Source organism: Rana temporaria, chromosome 4 (assembly GCF_905171775.1).
Source record: "Rana temporaria chromosome 4, aRanTem1.1, whole genome shotgun sequence".
Classification (NCBI taxonomy): Eukaryota; Metazoa; Chordata; class Amphibia; order Anura; family Ranidae; genus Rana; species Rana temporaria.
The window spans coordinates 459,954,899-459,978,010 of NC_053492.1; the positions used below are offsets into that span (position 1 = coordinate 459,954,899).

The window sequence follows — 23,112 nt, forward strand, 5'->3', positions numbered from 1 at the left end:
CTTCTGGTTCCCTACTGTGCATTCATGTCCTCACCGGTCCCTGCTGTCTTCTGGGACCTGTGTGTCTCCCAGAAGACAGCAGGGGAGGACAGTGTAGGCGCAGGGAGTGGCGTAGGTCCCCAATCACCGCTGTGATCTATGCCAGGAAGTGGGAGCAAATTCCTGGATTACACGGGTATCTGCTCCCTCCTCCCCCCTGAACAAGGAGATGGAAACTGCCTATAAATATTTGGTTATTTCCTCCAGAGATTGGATCATCCACTTTACCCTGGTCTGATTGCATAGACTCTGCTTATGCTCTACCGTAGATGTCTCACGAGTCTATGGGGCAATTGCAGATTTTCTTCCTTGCACCGGGATTTGTCCTCGCGTCTGCTTTGTGGTCTGGGGTTAATGCCTTATCTATCTGGCCTAGGTCTTCCCAATGATATGATTTCCTTTTTTGTCTGGCAAACCCAATAAACATTTTCAGTGCTTTTACTTGCAACTTTTTAATTTGACCAAATTAAAAAGCTGCAAAGCTGATCCTTAAAGCTTGGCCATTCACATCTTAAATTATGCCGAATCGGTCAAAATTGCAAGTTGTGGGAGAATCTGTCGGCACCACTTGGCAATCAGATGCATTCCACTGTTTTGGATATTCAGCAGTTCGGACATTCAACAGCCGGTGAGATTCCTTCATCCATGCTGTTTAGCAGGCAATCACACTGGAAGAAAAAACACTAAAGGTCCAGTTAACACATAGTTCATATACATTGTTTATCGCAAACCCTGATGAAGGGCGTGTTTATTGATCCCCCAGATCACATCGACTACTACTCTATTGGATGTTCCCCATGACCCTTACTGGAATAAAGTTGTATCGGGACACCTTAGCAGTGGCGTGGCACTTGAATTCACATTTTTGCTACATTACACTACAGGCCAAGGAAATCTGACATCCTCTGGGGTGTGGAAGCCACCTGGCCAGGAGCCAGGTGGGACGGTGACATTACGATCTCTGTTGTCCAATCTGCGAATACTTTGCATTTAATGAGAAAATGGTATTCTGTGAATGACGCTTGTGTCAAGTGAGTGGCCTTCTGTGTTTACCAAGCGGTAGAGCAGCCGTTCGGCACGAGCTCCAGGGTGCCGGTGACTTGTCGGTATGGTTCCTCTATCGCGATGGTTCCTGTAAGCACTGCGCAGGCGCAATCCTTGCCGACGGAAATCTCCGAACCTCGGCCGGCATCCAGGCTAATTCCTTAAAGCGGTTGTAAACCTAAAATTGCAACTTTCTATTTCTAGAGGCATTCTAATAGCCCCAATTAGTCTCTGTCTTTTTTCTTTCCCCTACCTGCTTCCTTCTCCTGATATCGCCGATATCCCGAATGGTGACGTCACTCCGCGAATGCGCCGTTCGTTCATCCGGCCAGCCGAGACCCTGCCGGTCACTAGCTCTGTTTATGTCGGGGCTGCGTCATTTCCTGCTGTTGACGTCAGCCCCGACATTGCGCGATATTTTTCATTGACATTTCCTCCCTCCCCAAGAGGCTCATGGATGTTTACCTACGAAGAAGAGGCTTGAATATTTGCCGTAGTGCGCAAGCGCGGGATTACAGCAAGCGTCATCAACTGTGGGCGGAAGTTTTTACAGCAGCAGATGCGGAAGACCTAAAGAAGAATGGCGCTGGTATAGGACAAGGAAGCCCAGGGACAAAGGTACCAATTACACCGCAAATATAATAATTGAATTGATTGCAAAACGATCGTTGGATGCAGCGGGAAACTGTCTTTAGGAAAATGATAATAATGAAGATAGTAGATGGGGGTTTACAACCGCTTTAACATCCCCGTGGATTGGAGGATGTTAAAAAAAAAAAAAAGCCAGGAGGCCGAGCGAGCGTAGAGAGGACGTGAGGCCGACTGGCCACTTCCCTCAAATTCCACGTCGCCCTGGAGGTTCGGTGATTTCCGTTGGCAAGGATTGCGCCTGCGCAGTCCTTACAGGAACCATCTCGATAGCCTGAACCATATCGTCAGATCACCAGCAGCAATCGCTGTAGTAGTAGTAGTAGTGTCTACTACAGTGATCTCCAGTTTCCATGGGGATTGGCCAGGTCTGGCACATGCATACTTACATTGGTCCAAGCTGGATATCAATACCAGTAGCATAGCTTAACTGAAAGACATTTTGTTAGCTAAAGCGCTGTGCATTATGAACAGTTATTTGCTTGCCCCTACTGTTTTGTATTCATAAATGTGCATTTTCAGATATTGTCTGCCGTTCACTATATGTGGCCAGTTTAGATCTAGGCATGTTCCGCAATCATTTTCCTCATTTTATTTCATTTAAAATGTACCTGCTGTTGACGGAAAATAATGCAGTCACCAGGAGATGCCTCCACATATTCTGGTACAATAGTTTATATTGAGAATAACAAAATACAAGCTGAGCAAATAAATCCCACGCAGGGGATTAAAGCAGGTACCAAATATAAACCTATAAATGGATCACAAACGTGCAAAAACATCCAGCATCTGGTGCCAGAAGGGACAACAAGTGTCCGGGCACGGCAGCCCAGAGCAGAGCGGAACAGAAGGGGTGAGATTGCCCATCCCTTCGTAGAAAAAAAAGGGGGGGAGGTAAAGCGCAGGTTTGAGTTGGGGTGGGTGATAGATGGCGGTGGCAGTGGTTGGGGAAGAGAAGGGAGTAGGAAAAGAGGCAGACAAGTATTCGTGAGAAAGAGAAGAAAAGAATAGACGAGACTAAGGCAGGAAGAAAGAACCTGCGGACTGGACCGCATTCTACAGCAGTCCGGAACACCCAGGCCAGTTGGGGACAGAGTGGGGGAGAGCATAAGACCACCATGGGCTCCACACTTTGAGGAATTTGTTGTGAAAGTGGTAGAGAATGCTGGTCATTTTCTTGTGGGTCATGAGGGTCGTTAAAATGCTCTTCACCTCTGCAAACCCAATCGAGGGCTTCCTCCAGGCCCTATCAATGGCACCCTTTGCAGTTATGAAAAGGCCTGAAAGGGGGCAATGGAGGAGTGCATGTCGAGTGTCCTTGGGGAAGGGAACATGAAAAAGTATTGACAGGCCGTTAACCCTTGACCGGAATCCCACCAATCGAGGGCAGGACCACCAGATATGGATCTCCTCTCCGCGTTGGCAGCTCCAAAAACATATATTACTATGATGCGTTTGAGTGAGCTGTGTGGACCAGGACCCAGTATCGGAGAAGGAGGACCTTGTGAGCTACCTCCAAGGTGGCTGTGTTGAAGGAACATTTGGCTATGATTGACTAGGCCTTACTCTAATCCTCTGTCTATGGTAGTTGCTAAGTCTCGCTCCGATTTGGAGACATATGGGTAGGAATGGAATGAACCCACCCCAGTTAAGTAGGAGTAGATCGAGGAAATGGTGCCCCGGGCTCTAGGCAAGTGGAGGCAGATGTGCCCAAAGGCGTTTTCTGGAATGGGAAAGAGGAATTGCGACGGAGGGCAGAAATTCAGTGGTGGTGTTGCAGGTAGCGATACATCTCTGCTGAGTTCATTGTGAGTCTCGCAGATGGAGGCCCCCAGATGGGGGGGAAAATGCGGGATCCCAGGAAGTGGCATAACTGAGAATAGCCCTAAACAGTCCACTAGGCAAAGGCTTGGGGTCGGTCACACCCCGGCAAGGGAAAAGTGGGTTGTTTAGTAGAGGGAGAAGTGGGAGGAAGAGAGACATTGCTGCCCAAGTAATGGACCAAGTCCCAGAGGCGCAAACTAGGAGCCATAAGGGGGATGGGGGGTCTGCGTAATTTTAGGATGGGAGCAACAGAAGAGCCAAAACCTGGGTGGGGCACATTTGGGAATTTCTACAAACACCCATAAGGGAGTATCCGAGGTCGCATGAAGCATCGTAAAGTTGCGAAATTTGTGCAGCAAGGTAGTATTTGGACACGTTCAGGACTCAGTCCGCCTCTCAGTCTGTGGGCAAAGAGGGTAGTGCGGGCTTCTCTGGGACTCTTGTGGGCTCAAATAAAGGTCGGGATCCTTTTCTGGAGCCATCCTGGTAAAAATGCAGGAACTCGGATCGGAAGGGTCCAGAAGTAGTACAGGATCTTGGGAATTACAGGCCTCCTAATCGCATTAATGTGGGCCTCCACATATTTTTCAACAGCATTCAGATTATCAAGTAAGCCATGAAACCTGGCCCTTAATTTAGTGTAGGAAGTGGGATGGATTGGGCTTGATGTTGGGGGCTCACTTCCTAAAGTTGGAGTTTTCCTGAAGTTGGTGAGTGCCTGGCTTTCAGGAAAGCTTGAGGAGCCATCAGTACCTGATATCTCCACATATTTTTTATTTTAGCAGCCTCCAGATTACCCTGGAAGTCCTGAAACCTGGACCTTTATTTAGTGAGTGCAGGAGGCGACACGGACTGGGTTCATGTCCTAAAGCTGGCGGTTTCATGAATTTGGTGAGTGCGCTTTTTCAGAAAAGCTCTAAAGGCCCGTACACACAATCCGATATTCCGACAACAATTGTGTGATGGATGTGTTTTGTCCGATAATTCGACTGCTTCATCGGACAATTGTTCTCAGAATTTCCGACAACAAATGTTGGATGGTCATGCTCTCAAATTGTCTGACAACAAATGTGTTCCGTCGGATTATCTGATTGGGTTTTAGTCCGACGGACTTGTGTACACACAAAGTATAAACACACGCTCCGAACCAATGCTAACCATCAGACAACATTAGCAGAAGTTGCCCAAAGGGTGGCGCTAAAGAGCTAAAAAACAATGTCGTTTTGTGCATGTTGGCTGAAAAAGTTCTGCCATCTCTACGCAGATAAAGTTCACGGCCAACGCCCTTCGGACAAAATTCCACGGATTTGATCCGATGAAAGTCCCATCGTGTGTACGAGGCTTTAGAGTCATTAACGGCTAAGTCCAAGTGTGTCAATGTCCATGCTTTATTTCATTCTGGCAACCTGGTGATTGGCTGTTCATGTAGACCACTGTCATATGGGGGTTGGCCACATGCACAGCATACTTGGAAGCCCCATTCCATAGGAGCAATGACACAAGATGGCAGAGGATCACAGATTGAGTAATTCCAACCAGATTGAAATGTTGGAGTGCAGTCAGAACTTGGCGTACGACATTTCACTCTGAATCATTATGACGACATTTTCTGAAGAAGCATCGTTCTTTTTCTTTTCTTTTTTAAGTACCGTATTTATCGGGGTATATCGCGCTCCCGCGTATAGCGCGCACCCCTAAAGTTGCCCGATTTCCTGTGGGAAAAAAAGATGTTTTGTACTTACAGTTTTGGTGTCTTGCGCGGCGTCCATCGGCGGTCTCGTCGCGTCCGTCTGCGGCTTCGGGTGTCCTCTTCGTCGGGGCCGGCGTCCTTCTGCGGCGTCCTCCCCGCTCGTTTCCCGCGCCGAGTTTGAATACTGTGCCGACATATACCGAGCGCAGTACACTCGTGTATCGTTGGGCAGGCTCCGCAACTCTCGCTGACGTCCTGTACGCTCAGGACGTCGGCACGAGAGGCGCCGAGACTGCCCGAAGATACACGAGTGTACTGCGCCCGGTATATGTCGGCGCAGTATTCAAACTCGTGGCGGTAAAGCGGGTATCGGCGTATATCGCGCACCCACGATTTTGCCCTGATTTTGAGGGCAAAATAGTGTGCGGTATACGCCGATAAATACGGTACAGATTTTGTTCCTGGAAGTATGACCACTCTTTGTACAAGGACACACTTTTCTGATTGAACAAGGGGGTTGGATTTGATGTATTCCCTCACGTATACAGAAATGTACCTGTAGTATTGAAAAGACCAGAATTACGAGGAAAATGTAGATGGTCCGTGACAAGTCTGGGTTTCAAGCCTGCTTCCATTAAAAGCAATTTGTGAGGGACCTCGGGGAAATGCTGTTCTGTAGTATGTGAACTCTTCACCTGCTGCCTCATGCCGTGATAAATCTGCTGTTGGAGAAGTGAAAATGTAGCATGTCATGAAGTCCGTCTACGCCAAGTACACCAACTTTATTGCTCTCCAATTTTATTATCTGGAAAAAAAATACCTTGAAAATTGGCAGTCGTGTCTCGGACATGTGCTTGTCACTAGGTTGTAACTTCACCCGCTTCGAACTTTACTCCTATAGCAGACATTAGAAGTCGCAACACCTCCAAACGTTGCCAGATTATAAAGATGGGAGGTACGGCTGATTTATTAAGAGTAGTATATCTTTATAATATTGTTCTCCGTTGTTCAGCAAGTAGGAATAGCTGGAGCGGTGGAGATGTGATCGGCGTGTACCACCTCCTTGCCACTCTTCATTTTCTATGCTGTATGTTGGAGTCTTTGGCCTGTCTTTTGCTTTGTCTGTTTTGTATGCTGTCTATTCCCAAAGTATATTGACAGTATATCAGTGGGTCCCAAACCAGTCCTCAAGTACCCCACTTTTCACAGGTGCTTTAAATTAGGGGTCACCAAACTTTCTAAACAAGGGGCCAGTTTAATAACCATGGCCAGTGGGAGTAGAAAATGCCCTGGTGTCACTGGCAGTAAACCATGCCCACATCTTTAGTGGGAGGAGTAGTGGCCCCCCCCCACCGTTGGCGTCGGGGGAGGAGTTGTGGCCCCCCCCCACCGTTGGCGTCGGGGGAGGAGTTGTGGCCCCCCCCCACCGTTGGCGTCGGGGGAGGAGTAGTGGCCCCCCCCACCGTTGGCGTCGGGGGAGGAGTAGTGGCCCCCCCCACCGTTGGCGTCGGGGGAGGAGTAGTGGCCCCCCCCACCGTTGGCGTCGGGGGAGGAGTAGTGGCCCCCCCCACCGTTGGCGTCGGGGGAGGAGTAGTGGCCCCCCCCACCGTTGGCGTTGGGGGAGGAGTAGTGGCCCCCCCCACCGTTGGCGTTGGGGGAGGAGTAGTGGCCCCCCCCACCGTTGGCGTTGGGGGAGGAGTAGTGGCCCCCCCCACCGTTGGCGTTGGGGGAGGAGTAGTGGCCCCCCCCACCGTTGGCGTTGGGGGAGGAGTAGTGGCCCCCCCCACCGTTGGCGTTGGGGGAGGAGTAGTGGCCCCCCCCACCGTTGGCGTTGGGGGAGGAGTAGTGGCCCCCCCCACCGTTGGCGTTGGGGGAGGAGTAGTGGCCCCCCCCACCGTTGGCGTTGGGGGAGGAGTAGTGGCCCCCCCCACCGTTGGCGTCGGGGGAGGAGTAGTGGTGGCCCCCCACCGTTGGCGTTCGGGGGAGGAGTAGTAGTGGCCCCCCGCCGTTGGCGTTCGGGGGAGGAGTAGTAGTGGCCCCCGCCGTTGGCGTTCGGGGGAGTAGTAGTAGTGGCCCCCGCCGTTGGCGGGGGGGGATATGCTGTGATGTATGGGGGGGGGGGATATGCTGTGATGTATGGGGGGGGGATATGCTGTGATGTATGGGGGGGGGATATGCTGTGATGTATGGGGGGGGGATATGCTGTGATGTATGGGGGGGGGGATATGCTGTGATGTATGGGGGGGGGGGGATATGCTGTGATGTATGGGGGGGGGGGGATATGCTGTGATGTATGGGGGGGGGGGGATATGCTGTGATGTATGGGGGGGGGGATATGCTGTGATGTATGGGGGGGGGGATATGCTGTGATGTTTATATTGTAAAGTGCTGCGTAAACTGTTGGCGCTATATAAATCCTGTATAATAATAATGTATGGGGGGGGGGGGGATGCTGTGATGTATAGGAGGAATGTGATGGGAGGGGGGGGCTGTGATGGGAGGGGGGGGCTGTGATGGGAGGGGGGGGCTGTGATGGGAGGGGGGGGCTGTGATGGGAGGGGGGGGCTGTGATGGGAGGGGGGGGCTGTGATGGGAGGGGGGGGGGGCTGTGATGGGCGGGGGGGGCTGTGATGGGAGGAATGTGATGTATAGGGTGGATGCTGTGATGGGCGACTGATGGATGGGGGGGGATGTGATGGATAGGGGAGTCCCTGATGTGATGAGGGGACTCTGGTATGGACGGTACTGTGATGTGATTGGGGGCCTTGGATGTATAGCGTACTCTGTCATGGGGTACTGAGATGAGGGGGGCCAACAATGTATAGAGGGGACTCTGTATAGGAAGGTCTCTGATATGATTATGGGGAAGGCTCTGATGTAACCGTCTCTGTTGTGATGGGGGGACTCTGATGTATAGGGGGGACTCTGATGTGTTGGTGGAGGGGGAATCTGATGTGATTAGGGGCCTTGGATGTATAGTGTACTCAGATGTCATGCAGTACTGAGATGTATAGAGGGGTCTCTGATGTGATGGGGGGGCGGGGGGGCGGCTCTGATGTGATGGGGGGACTCTGATGTGATGGCGGAGGAGGACTCTGATGTGATTAGGGGCCTTGGATGTATAGTGTACTCAGATGTCATGCAGTACTGAGATGTGAGCGGGGCCTCCAATGTATAGAGGGGTCTCTGATGTGATGGGGGGAGGGGGACGGCTCTGATGTGATGGGGGGACTCTGATGTGAGGTTAATTTCATCAAGGTAGCTGTGTGCATCATGATCAGGTTTCCCATTGATAATCATTGTTAGATGGGGTGATTGGAGACTCTGTGCTTTTAGAGCAATTTTGTGATTGGAAAAATAAGATAGAGGCTGATCTATAGTGGAAATGTGCCCCCCCCCCCTCCCTCCTATTCTCCTGGTATTGGGAGTTGTGGAGTCTGATGTACAGTCCTATTGTCACTTGGGATTCCATCATCCCACACCGATAATCCGGGACTACACTCCCATCATCCTCCCCACTTTTTTGTCTCTTATCTACACTTGTGCTGGGGGGGTGATAGGCTGTCATGGAGACGGCTGTTTGCAGAGGGTGGAGCTACGTACTCGGGTCACATGACTCTGCTGTAAGGATTACTCTGCAAGGTGTACTCAGATTGGAACACAATGATCTGAGATAAGGACATACACTGTGTCCCTATAGAGAACAATACGAGACATTCCGGGAAAGATCAACACTGAGCAATACATTCATATTCTTTCTTTCTTTCTCTCTTTCTCTCTCTCTCTCTCTCTCTCTTTCTCTCTTTCTCTCTCTCTCTCTTTCTCTCTTTCTTTCTCTCTTTCTTTCTCTGTTTCTTTCTCTCTTTCTTTCTCTCTTTCTTTCTCTTTCTTTCTCTCTTTCTCTCTTTTTCTCTTTCTTTCTCTTTCTTTCTCTTTCTCTCTTTCTTTCTTTCTCTTTCTTTTTCTTTCTTTTTTTTTTTTTACACTTTGGATAGTAAAACATTTTTATTTATTTTTCCTGCCTGTAAATCTTGTATACAACCCACTTCCTGTTTCTTGTCTGGTCTTTAGCCTAGGCTTATGACATCATGCACAGCGCTCTCTCTCTCTCTCTCTCTCTGGGATGAGTCATAAGAGGGCCAATCAGAGCGGCAGAGCTGGAGGTGTGTCTGTGTAAATCCAGGAAGTGAACAGGCAGCAGCTTTAGCTGCCCACAGTTAAAATGGCTGCAGCGACTCGGTGGAGCATATTTGGCAAGTACAGAATCGCAGTATATATAAAACGCCTTCACTGTGAAAGGGGTCTTGGAGTAACCATGCCATATCGCAAAAAATGGTCTGGTTATGAAGGGGGGGTAAATCTTCCGAGGCTGAAGAGGTTAAACGAATCGTTCATTCTGTTCCCATACGAGAAACATTTTGGAGCTTGTCCCTTCGGAAGTTTTCATTCAGAAGGTTGGAATCGTTGTACACACTTTACGAAAATCTTACGAAAGTTCCCTGGATGAAAATGTTTGCGCAATTTTTTTTAGTGTGTATGATCCTCAAAGCCCCAGACACACGATCCGAAAATCGTACCAAAAAATGCCACTTTCCAAGCGATCGTACGATAATACGATTGTTGGTACTGAGCTTTCAAGAGCCAATCATGACGGTTCATCCGATATTACTTTATTGGACACGCACGGAAATTTTTTTCGTATGATTTTCGTTTAATCAGTACAACTGTCCGAAAATGCAATAGAAATGCATTACAACACATGACATCACTTCCGAATTTTTATTCTGTTGTACGAAAATTTTCGGAAATTTAGTAAACTCTTCAGATTCGATCTGAGATTAGCATGCCAAAAAAAACGGACCATCGTTCGTCCGATAATCTCATTGTGTGTACCGTGCATTAGAAGCCGATTGGTTACCATGTAGAGCTGCACCAGACTTTGCATTCTCCAGTTTTGGTAAATCGACTCCGCCAGCTGACTTCCCCCCCACATGGACCTATAGATGAATCTCCTAACGACAGGTCCTCTTTAGCCTCCTTTTTGTGGGTTCCAGCTGAACGCGATTACCGGGAATCCTGCGCGCACACTAATCCGGGAGAATCCCCCGGCGTCGCGCTCCAACGTCTGCGGCAACTCGCTTTTTATTTATAAAATCGCCGCACGTAAATACGTGACCGCGAACGGTCGTAAGGAGAAACACGATAAAATGTTGCGCGCTCGTGTTCCCAGTTGATGTTAACGTCTGCAGCCATATGGGGCAACCGTGAGCCCCCCCCTTTTTTTTAAAATAAAATCATTGCACGCAAATACATGACCGCGAATGGTCGTAAGGAGAAAATGTTGCGCGCTCGTGTTCCCAGTTGATGACGTCTGCGGCCATATGGGGCAACCGTGAGCCCCCCTTTTTTTATTTTATTTTATTTTTATAAAATCGTTGCACGCAAATACGCGATTGCGAGCGGACGTAAGGAGAAAACGTTGCGTGCTCCCAGTTGATAACGTCTGCGGCCATATGGGGCAACCGTGAGCTCCTCCTTCTTTTTTTTTTTTTTGTTTTTTTTTTAAATAAAATCGCTGCACGCAAATACGTGACCGCGAACGGTCGTAAGGAGAAAATGGTGCGCGCTTCCGTTCCCAGTTGATGACGTCTACGGCCATATGGGGCAACAGTGAGCCCCCCTTTTTTTTTTTTTTTATAATTTTTTTTTTTTTTAATAAAATCGCTGCACGCAAATACGTGACCACGAACAGTCGTAAGGAGAAAATGGTGTGCGCTCGCAGTTGATGACGTCTGCGGCCATATGGGGCAACCGTGAGCCCCCCCTTTTTTTATTAAATTTTTTATATAAAATCGGTTAGTAGGGAGAAAACGATGCGCGCTCGCGTTCCCAGTTGATAACGTCTGCGGCCATATGGGTCAACCGTGAGCGCCCCCGCCTTTTTTTTTATAAAATCGTTGCACGCAAATACGTGACTGCGACCAGTCGTAAGGTGAAAACGGTGCGCGCTCACTTTCCCAGTTGATAACGTCTGCGGCCATATGAGGCAACCATGAGCCCCCCTTTTCTTTCTTTTTTTTTTAAATAAAATCGTTGCACGCAAATACGTGACTGCGACCGGTCGTAAGGTGAAAACGTTGCGCGCTCGTGTTCCCAGTTGATGGTAATCTGAGACTTTTCCGTTACATGAGGCTCTTAAACAAAAGATTGTAATTCCAGCAGCTTTTGTGGAGGAGCGTACCATTGTCTGGGGCTTTGTGCGATCCACGCTGGAGAGGAACCTCGGCCGTGCCTTGAGAAAGCCACGCAACCAAGGGGAGCGTGACATCTGACCCCTCATTCCGCTATTGTGTGTCCTCATTCTTGGCATTTTTTCTGTTTTTTTTTTTTTTTTTTCTCCTCGTTTCCTCCAACCCTCTCCTGTGCAGCCTTGGTACAGCCTCCCGGCTTCCTTTACAATGTCTTATGCTAATCAAGTGACATCACCACTAAATACACAGTGTGGCTGCTGATTAAATTACACACCAGTGAGGTTTCAAGGAGGTGTGCTGGAGGGTTGGAGGGTGCTGCTGCTGCCGCCATACACGTCCCCATCCATGCATAGATTAGATCAGCATTGAGCCCCCCCATTGGGGATGAGCACAGGGAAATCCCAGCAGCCTGACATCAACGTGTTTGTGGATTTTGCATAACTGGCTGCAAACCTCACTCAGCACTCGGCTTTTCCTCCTGGAGCTTCTCTGGATTATCGTTTTGGGACTTTTTTTGCAGTTTATGAATCCCACCGAGATCCCCAATGGAATTGCAAAGGACCTCTAGCCTATCGGGGCCATTGTCCTCCCCGGGGTACACGGCCCAGGTACCCTTCAATTACAACCAGCTAGAGGGAAGGTTTAAACAGTTACAAGGTAAGCCGGCTTCTCTCCCTTTTTCTTTTCTCTCCCTTTTTCTTTTCTTTTTCTTTTCTTTTTTCTCTCCCTTTGCTTGTTTGCAGGGTTGCTATGAGATCAGACATGAAAGTCGATGCCGGGACTGCAGTGTAAATAATGCAAGGCTTGGAGAGGTAAACCGTCATTGTACACACATGCTTTAGCTCTGGAAATCTGCCTTCATCAGCACAAACTGGGGGGGGGGGGGGTCAGCCCTTTTAATTTGATCACATTTTGGGTGTCGTCGATTCGCAGAGTGTAGTGTGGTCTGTGCACGCCGCCATGTAATGTGATTGTGGTCACTTACAATAAATCTGGCATGACTTGATGGCTGTCATTAGTGGTGATCACGCCCCATGTTGTGGAATGGCTGGACGGGGACGTCAGGGGACAATGGACTGGGGGAAGGAGTGGCATCCCAGTGCTTAGGGGGGGACAGCATGGGGACAGCCCTGGATTGGCCTGGCAGCCATTGAAAGCCAAGCCACACTCCTTTACCTGCTGTACATGCATGCACGCCTTGACAGTTCTCAGGAGCAGGCGGCTTTGTCCAGCCTGCAAAGCTGACCACTGACAGCAAATGTGCATCCAATCCGAAAGATACAGCGCTAAAAAATGGTTTATGATGATCGGATAGCGTCTTTATATTATAAGATCCTATCTGATACACGTACCATATGGGTGCTTCTATGTATGTAATGTAGTATTTTGCTGTGTTTTTGGGGGGAATATACCTGGTTATGTGCATAGATGACTATCCTTATCTGCCGGTGCAGTCCACCCTCCTAAACTTTATAGCATATATATATATATATATATATATATATATATATATATATATATTGCGTAAACTGTTGGCGCAATATGAATCTTGTGTGTGTGTGTGTATGTGATATATATATATATATATATATATATATCTCACGATTCATATTGCGCCAACGGTTTATATATATATATATATATATATATATATATATATATATATATATATATATATATATATATATATATATATATATATATATATATATATATATATATATATATATATATTTATTTTGGAGGGTGGACTGCACCAGCAGATAAAAATGGTTATCTATGCACATAACCAGGTATATTCCCCCCCCTAAAGAAAAAAAAACAACCAAAATGCATTGCATACGTAGAAGCACCCATATGGTACTTGTATCAGATAGAATCTTATATTATAAGATCCTATGTTCCACCCCCTCCAAGAAGCACCAAGATAAAAAATATTAGATAAAATGGGGTTACACCATGAGCATAAACGTGTGTGTAATATAATATATATATTTTTTATTACACACATATATATATATAATTTATTATTTATTTTTATTATTATTATTATATATTTTATTTTTTTTCTCAATCATCAACTGGGACTTTTTAGGTGCCACAATGATGTACACAAAAAAGATTCTGATGAGGTGGATCCATACAATTTGGGAATTTGTTGCCCTGCATATTGGCATATTCCTAAATATGTATTGTAGTGGTGGGGATGTGAGTGATTGATTGCATGTTGGATTAGATCAACATAACAAATAATTATACTTACTATTAATTTGTGTGTATATGTAGAGATTTTTTTATTTATTTTATATATATATATATATATATATATAGTGTGTGTGTAACGTACAGTATATAGATGTAACCCTCCATTGCAGAGTCTTTGTGGTCAGCAGTCATCCCGGCATCACATGTTGTCACGTTGTGCGGTGTCACACCCTCCAATCTGTTGTTTCGGTTCACTTTGCCTCCAGTTTGATTGCGTCTGCTAATAATGTAATGCATATGATCTCATAGATGTATTTATACAGATAATACTAAGAATTAGAGGATGTGACCTCTATTATAAGACATATTCCATAATTCTGTAGACTGACAGGTGGGTGTGTCAGGCTCTTCTCTGTGTAATATATGGATGGCTCTCAGCATTGGAGGACAGAAGCTCAGAATATATATTTTTAAAATCGTGTCTTGGCGGGTTTGTGGAGAAAACATTTTTTTTTTTTTTTTGTCTCGGTTTGAGTTGTCTGTTTGAGAAACGTGTAGGTTTCATGCTGATGACTTCCTGTCCTCACTATCAGACATGCACATGGTCCCGTCATTAATGAATAACCAGTATTGATCGCTGTATGACATCTTTGTGGATTTACTGTATATCTCCACGTTTCTGCAAAGATTTATGTTTTCCCGCTTTCATTTACAAATCTAACATTCCAGGGGAAGAAAATCCGAATTTACAAATAAAGAAAAGACAGTTGTGTTGAGAAGTTGTGAGATTTGAAAATGACAGTCACATGGCGGCAATAAAAATTCCTTCTTGTGTTTAAAGTGAACTGAGCCTATTATGTGTGGCCGTACACATGCCTGTGCTCGGTAGTGCTTGTGCTCGGGGTAGTGCTTGTGCTCGGGGTAGTGCCTGGGCTCGGGGTAGTGCCTGGGCTCGGGGTAGTGCCTGGGCTTGCGCCTGGGCTCTGGGGTTGCGCCTGGGCTCTGGGGTTGCGCCTGGGCTCTGGGGTTGCGCCTGGGCTCTGGGGTTGCGCCTGGGCTCTGGGGTTGCGCCTGGGCTCTGGGGGTAGCGCCTGGGCTCTGGGGTTGCGCCTGGGCTCTGGGGGTAGCGCCTGGGCTCTGGGGGTAGCGCCTGGGCTCTGGGGCTAGCGCCTGGGGTGGCTCTGGGGCTAGCGCCTGGGGTAGTGCGTTTGTACGCATGCGTATGTTTAGACAAGTACCTGCGGCACAGCCATCAGTTTCTATGGTACACGGCTCTTATGGCTGCCATGCAGGGAAATACGCCCAGATTGTACATTGACCGGCTCCAGGTTCCTGTGTACATTGTAATGTGTGATCTTTCAGTATACAAACCAATGGCTGCTTTATCAATCATTTACCAGAGGTCTGTAAAATCCTTGTAGAAGTCCATGAAACAGGTTTGCGTCATGTTTGTATATCAGGTATAGTGAGGACTATCATAGGGGAACAATAGGAACCTTTACTTGCTTTTATTACACAACCTTTTGCCGAGTCACAGCCCGTCTTTATCTTGTTAAATGCCGGCTGCGACTCATTGAAACGGTGCAATAAACTGTTGTCATTCCCCAATGGAAGTCCTCTGTGTGCCTACTACACCTGCTTTGGTATCGCCCTTTATATGTGAAGCACCAAGGCATCTATGTTGGCTAGTCTTAAAAAAAGCCAACCAAATCGTTCTCTTGGTTCCCCTGAAGACCTCCTGCTCTCCAGTTCCCTACCATGCTCGCCTCCAGGACTTCTCCTGAGCCTCTCCCACCCTATGGAATTCCCTACCCCAATCTGTCCAAGGATCTCTTACTCCAGTGATGGCGAACCTTGGCACCCCAGATGTTTTTGGACCTACCTTTCCCATGATGCTCATGCACTCTGTAGTGTAGTTGAGCATTATGGATAGTTCCAAAACCTCTGGGGTGCCAAGGTTCGCCATCACTGTCTTACTCTATCCACTTTTAGGTGACCTCTGAATACACCGTTCAGTGTTTTTCTGCTGTGTCCCCCATAGTAGCGATCCTGGTGCGAGGATTGCAAATGTAATCTCACCCCTAGGCTGGGTTTATACCTGTACAAAATGCAAAGATGGAAGTTTACTTCCTCCTTTAACACTTTAAAACCACTTTAAGGCGCAAATACAAGTTAATGCAAGCAAGCGTGTGAATGGACCCAGAGGTGTAGCTTGAAGCTTGTGGGCCCTGATGCAAACGTTGACCTGGCCCTCGGGCTGTTCTCACCCTGTGCGCCCCTCCATTCAGTAAATGGCTCACAGCTTGTTACTCGGCCAATGAGAACAGAGGGGTGAGGACTGTGGAAGCCCAGTACTGAAGCGTGGCTGTGGGGCCCTTGGGCAGATCGGAGCTGGACTTTGTGGAGGATATGATAATAGGACAGGGAGGCTGCAGGGGCCCCCTGGAGCTAGGGGTGGGGATTGCGATTGTGACCCCTGCATCCCCTTATGCTACGCCCATGGATGGACCCTTAGGGCTCATTTACACTTCAACAAGGCTTCGGACAGGCTTTGTTAAAGCTCTCTGAACGCCAGTCAAAACTCCAGTCACTAAATAAAATGGTTAGCTTACAGTCCTGTTTGCTTTTGCTTTTTTTTGCTTTAGTTTTGTTTCAAAAATGATACCCCATACGCTGAAGAGTGGTGCTTCAAAGCCTCGTAGAAGTCTATGGCAAAGCCCCAAGCAAAAGCAAGGTGTAAGGAGGACTGTAAGCTAACCATTTTATTTAGTGACGGGAGCTTTAACTGGCGGAGCTTTAACAAAGCACACTTGGACCCCTTTCACACTGGGACGGTTTGCAGGCGCTATTGCGCTAAAAATAGGGCCTGAAACAGCCGCTGCTGTCTCTCTAGTGTGTAAGCTCCAAGTCCTGCTAGCCGCATCTTTGGAGTGGTGTGTATACCGCTCCTTCACCACTCCCGCCCATTGAAATCAATAGGACAGCACGGCTATACCGCCGGCAATGCGCCTCTGCAGGCGTAACGCTTTCTCGGTAAAACCGCCCCCCGCTAGCGGCCAAATAGCGTCACAAAATTAGCAGTAAAACGCCACTAAAAATAGACGCTTTACCGCCACCGCACCTGCCGCCCCAGTGTGAAAGGGGCCTAACAATGGATGTGACTGTCCTTGTGTATTCAAAAATCTAAATTTTAAATGGTCAGATTTATTTTCAATCAATCCGACTTCAGTGAACTAAATCCTGATTTGGTTGCCTTTGCGCACTTTGCACCTCCTCGCTGTGTCCCTTCTATATGGAGTACAGCTGCTGTACTGATGTTGTGTTTATGGTGCTCGGTCACTGAGGTTTGTACAGGAAGTGAGATGGTTTCACAGTCTTACTATGTCAGCCTGCCTTGCTGCATGGAAGGATGTAGGTCGAGCAGGTGGAACGGGGCGGTTAACGTTTTCCGTCGGCCTCCATATTAAAACCTGCTGCGTGAATCTGAGCGTTTTATGGCAGGATAGTGTAAAGCTGTTGCGTGGTCTGCGCCCCGGCCTGGCGATGACATAAATCAGCCGGGTCTCTGCTCCCTTTCCAGCAACTGACTTGGAAGAAAGGCTAATGAAAACCAGGGGAATTTAGAAGAGGGTGTGGGGAGGAGGTTGTCGGCAACAAAAGGCTGCTTATTCTCGGCACTTTAGTGGGGGGGCAGAGAAAAAGGCCATGGCTGTGATCTTGTCAGGGTGGGGTTTTCAATCCAAAAAACACTTCAAATTACCTTGACGGACCAGAGGTTTCGTTCTGCCAGAAATTGGCGTAGGGGATTGTATGCGCTCATGCTGCACGGGGCTCATGCTGCACGGGGCTCATGCTGCACGGGGCTCATGCTGCACGGGGCTCATGCTGCACGGGGCTCATGCTGCACGGGGCTCATGCTGCACGGGGCTCATGCTGCACGGGGCTCATGCTGCACGGGGCTCATGCTGCACGGGGCTCATGCTGCACGGGGCTCATGCTGCACGGGGCTCATGCTGCACGGGGCTCATGCGGCACGGGGCTCATGCGGCACGGGGCTCATGCGGCACGGGGCTCATGCGGCACGGGGCTCATGCGGCACGGGGCTCATGCGGCACGGGGCTCATGCGGCACGGGGCTCATGCGGCACGGGGCTCATGCGGCACGGGGCTCATGCGGCACGGGGCTCATGCGGCACGGGGCTCATGCGGCACGGGGCTCATTCATTTACCTAGAATTCCCAGCGGCGGCCATGCTTGGGAATTCTTTCCGCTGGGGTCTTATTTCCACCTCTGGGGTCTTATTTCCACCTCCTGTACAGATGTTTTAGGCACGCTGTAATGTTAATGTGGCGTGTCAGCCCCAACGTCACTTATTACATGACATGGCCTGCACCCAGAGAGGGGAACTAATTACTAACCTGTGTGGTTGCTCCATTATGTTTCTCTATTGTGTAATATGTGTGGGAAGGCAGATTTCATGTTTTGAGAAGCATTAAACATAATCACCACTTTAGAAATGCTTTTCTTTGGTGTTCATGCTGAACTGAAAGCCGAACTACATCTGCACTGTAGGGTTCAACTGCTCATTTAGGTCTAGGAGGCATAGAAAAGCAGATTTACTTAGCCGATCCTCCATGCTGCTGGACGGAACCCTGCAGTGTCTTCCCCCCCCCCCCTTCCCATTCTCCAGCCCGGTCTGAAGGTCTAGGTGGCATAGAAAGGATTTACCGTATTTATCGGGGTATACCGCGCGTCGGCGTATAACGCGCACCCCAAGCTTAGAAAGGTAAAAAAAGTACATTACATTTTTACCCTGCGTCCATCGGCGGCCTTGTCCGTCTGCGGCTTTGGAGGTGTCAGTCTGCGGCTTCCATCCAGCGTGTCTGTCTGCGGCTTTAGCGGTGTCCGTCTGCGGCCTCCATCCAGGTGTCCGTCTCCGTCCAGCGTGTCCGGTGTTCGTTTTTGGAGCCGGATTTCCTTTGTGTTCTGCTTCTCTCGGCTCCTCTCGCGTGGCTGCGGGCCTAGCCGAGTGCGCAGTACACTTGGCTCTAGGCTGCGGCGGGCGGAGCCGAGTGTGGCCGAGCCTAGCCGAGTGCGCAGTACACTCGGCTCTAGGCTAGCGGCTCGGACAGCGGGGATCGGCGTATATCGCGCACCCACGATTTTCCCTGATTTTAAGGGGTATACGCCGATTAAATACGGTGCATACCCAATCTTCCGTGCTGCTAGACCGCGGTCCCTGCTGTGTCTTCTCCAGCATGGCCAGAAGGTCTAGGGGGCCTAGAAAGACGGACTTGCTTGCCTGAGCCTCCATGCTACTAGACCAGTTCCCGCAGTGTCTTCTCCCCCATGCTCCAGCCTGGACAGAAGGTCTAGGTCAGTGGTCATCCACCCTGTCCTCAGGGCCCACTAACAGGCCAGGTTTGCAAGATAACTGAAATACAATCACAGGTGATATCATGTGCTGCTCAGTGATTGCAGTATTCTTGTCTGCATCTCCCCAAGGTAATACATAAAACCTGGCCTGTTAGTGGGCCCTGAAGACAGGGTTGATGACCACTGAACAGTGTTGCAGACGTTATGACGTGTGTAATGGAAAAACTTGAGCCCGGTTCAAACTGGTGTGATATGCGCTCCAACTTTGAGAGCACGTCGCATGACCTGTAAAGATCAATGTTTCTCTGAGAGCCTGATAAATATTCCTATCGCACACGTTCCTGGTAGATGGGGCTCATAAAATGGTGGGTGCTGCAGCGATTACCAGTTGAGTCTTGGAAACGTCAAACAAGCGTACATATTCGCCAGCACACCATGGATCGTCCGTTTTCGAGCAAAAGTTTTAATGAAAGTGGTCACATCTCAAAAAAAGTGCAACGTTTCGGAGCCACGCAGGGCCCCTTCGTCGGGCATAGGATGACATCACATGCCTGACGAAGGGGCCCTGTGTGCTGGCGAATATGTATGCTTTCCTATGAGAGCCGTCTTTTCTGGTCCGACTTGTGGCAACCTGACTTTGGAAAAGGTTCCTGCACTACTTTGGTCCAATTTCGGCCACGAACGGACATGCTGCAAAACCAACATCCGATTGGCGCTGCTGGCAGCTTTTGGCTGGCAGTGCTGACCTGTGTGTTCTGGTGTGGGAAGGATGGCAGAACACAATGGCTCAGCGGGAAGATCGCTGCACCAACATTGTATAGTTAGTACAACACACTCCGCCCAAGCTCTTCCATTTTTTTTTTTCTTTCAGCCTGCTGGGTTGGAAAAATAACTGATAGGCTTTACACTTGTGGTCAGTGGGAAGAATTATCATTGGTATCAGTGGGAACTTATCTGAGAAGCAGAAACTACTCATTGCTCAAGGAACCCCTAACAACCTCCTGGGGGGACCCTGGATAAGAAACTCTGGTCTAGTCTATGAATAGGGTGTGGATACACCTTCCAGCTCTGACATATAACAAAAAATGTATTACCGTATATTCTCGCGTATAAGCCAAGTTTTTCATCGCATTTTTTGGGGTTGAAAATGCCCCCCCTCGGCTTATACCCGAGTCACCTTTTTGTGCCTGATCCCCTGAACTTTGGGGACCTGGTACCGGACGGCCGTAGGTTCCCTGGACCCCAAACTCGGCACACATGTAGCCCCACTCTTCCTCTACAAGTGTGCAGTTGGTTGTCCGGGGGACCTACGGCCAGGGAGCACCGATTTTTCAAAGCCCGTCACCCCTTCCATAGACTCCCATGTTAAACGGTAATTTCTCTGGTGATTTTGGGGACCCGGTACTGGCCGGTTGTAGGTCCCTTGAACACGCGTAGCCCCATTTCTCCTCTACAAGTGTGCAAAGTTTGTTGGGGGACCTACGGCTGGGGAGCACCGGTTTTTCAAAGCTGGGCACCCCTTCCATAGACTCCCATGTTGAACGTCAGTCTAGTCATGGGCACAGTGAGGCATGCAGATGGGCACAGTGAGGCATGCAGATGGACACCCTAGGCTTATACTCGAGTCAATACGTTTTCCCATTTTTTTGCGGTAAAATTGTGTGCCTCGGCTTATATTCGGGTCGACTTATACTCGAGTATATACAGTAATTTTTCGGAGCTGTCTGATCAATAATCCAATCAGGAAACTTTAGATGGCGGTGTCTGGTAGATGCCTCATAGACATCGTCACTTCATCTCTTTCCTTTTTGGTGCGTTTTTTTTTTTTTTTTTTTTTTTTTAATTATATATAAAATTCAGTGGTTTTTTTTTCTTCTTTTTTTTTTTTTTTTTATCGCAATGGTCATGTGATTTGGTAATGCCGACGTGCCCAGGAAGCGTGAATTTTAATAACTGGTCCTCTTTAAAATAAATGTATTCCATTCTGTGTTGGTCCCTCGTCTCTCCAGCTGCACGGTCTGTGGATTCTACCCATGCTGATGCCCGGAGGGCGAGTCTGGATGTCTAGAATCTCTTTGAATTACAGAAGGCCTCTGGAGATTTGTGTCAGGGGCTGCAGATGGGGACGGGAATGATAGAAAAGATTAAATGCAGAAATCAATCGCTAATAGCCCCACATGCTGAGCCCGACCTTGTCACACCCCATATATAATATGACGGGGGAACGTAGCCAGCACCTGGCAGCGGGGTCACCATATGTGATGGCACCCCCAAAAAAAAATGATGGTGCCCCGTGGCTCAATGCCCGCCATTATAAGGCATTCCCTCTATGGAGACCTAAATGGCAACTCGGCATGCCAAGTGTTTTTGTAGTAAAGAAGTGTCATCATATGGAATTGTATCCAGAATAAGGCTGCATTCACACCTAGGCGACAAAACGCCTGAAGCGCTACGCTACAATACGCTGGAGGGGAGAAATAACATGATTCTCTATGGAGATGGTTCACATCTCCACGCCGAACGCCTGAAGCTCAAACAAGTCCCGGACCCTTTTTTGTCGCGGCATATCGGGCGGCTTTGGCGTTCTCCATACCCGACAATGACCTATACAAAAGCGCGGTTAAAAAACGCTGCAATTTGTCACTGCAAATCGCGGTAAGAAACGCCGCAAATCGCCTACGCCTAGGTGTGAATGCAGCCTAAGGCTGTAGCTGCCCAGAGAACGCATTGCACAACGAGAGAGTGCTGGAGGGTTATGTTGTCGGGCCCCATTGTAGTCACAAGAGCCACAAAGACTACACCCTTCATACTGGGTGTTATTGATCGGGGGTCAATAAAATTCCCCTAATCCTCTGTTACCACCGCTTTGAAGTCTTGGTGTAATGCTCTGCATCCTGCAGATGTCCGATTTCATTGTAGGAGATAGTGAAAGGAAGATGGAAGGAAAGGGGCTGCAAGTCGATGTCGGTGGGAGAGGCCGTGTTCATTTTGGCAGCAAATTTCGATTTAGTTTTATCCTAATGCCTCGTACACACGATCGGATTTTCCGACGGGAATTGTGTGATGACAGGCTGACCGTTTGTATGCGCCATCGGACAATTGTTGTAGTTTCCGCCAACAAATGTTGGATAGCATGCTTTAAAATTGTCCGCCAACAATTGTGTGTTGTCAGATTTTCCGTCGGACAAAAGTCTAAAGTAAAAACACGCATGTTCGGAAGCAATGCTCACTAAACACAACATTAGCCCGAAGTTGCCTGAAGGGTGGCACTAAAGAGCTGAAAAAACGTACCGTATTTATCGCTGTATAACGCGCTCCCGCGTATACCGCGCACCCCTAATGTTGCCCAGAATCCTGTGGGAATTTTTTTTTTTGTACTTACAGTTTTGGTGTCTTGCGCGGCGTCCATCGGCGGCCTCGTCGCGTCCGGCGTCCATCTGCGGCTTTGGGTGTCCTCTTCGTCGGGTCCGGGGTCCGTCTGCGGCTTTGGGTGTCTGCGACTTCGGGTGTCCTCTTCGCCGCGCCGAGTTTGAATACTGCGCCGACCATATACCGAGCGCAGTACACTCGTGTATCGTCGGGCAGGCTCGGCAACTCTCGCGCTGACGTCCTGTACGCTCAGGACGTCAGCGCGAGAAGTGCCGAGACTGCCCGAAGATACACGAGTGTACTGCGCTCGGTATATGCCGGCGCAGTATTCAAACTCGTGGCGGGAAAGCGGGTATCAGCGTATACCACGCACCCACGATTTTGCCCTGATTTTCAGGGCAAAATAGTGCGCGGTATACGGCGATAAATACGGTAGTTTCATGTTTGTTGGCTGACAATTATTTGCCGTTTGAACGCAATACAAGTTGCTTCCCTTCAGACAAAAGTCCTACGCCTTGTCCAAGGAAAATCCGATCATGTGTACCAGGGTTTATACTCACCTGAGCTCCTTCTCTATTCAGCGATGTCCACGAGTGCCTTGACCGTCCAGGACTTTCCCTCCTGATTGGCTGAGACACAGCAGCGACGACATTGGCTCCCGCTGCTG

General features: G+C 48.8%; 1 protein-coding gene across 5 annotated transcripts in view; it reads left to right on the plus strand.

The window, feature by feature from the left end:
• The window catches only part of SPTBN1 (spectrin beta, non-erythrocytic 1), a 296,583-nt gene that overhangs the window by 104,764 nt on the left and 168,707 nt on the right, over window positions 1-23,112 (plus strand). Inside the window, exon 1 of one of the 5 annotated variants that reach the window (XM_040351646.1) lies at window positions 11,773-12,153. The exons of the other annotated variants lie outside the window; for them this stretch is intronic. Within the exon in view, the coding sequence (XP_040207580.1) occupies window positions 12,042-12,153 (112 nt within the window). The 5' untranslated portion in view covers window positions 11,773-12,041. Of the gene's footprint in view, window positions 1-11,772; window positions 12,154-23,112 lie in introns of those variants that run through there. 5 annotated transcript variants of the gene reach the window in all.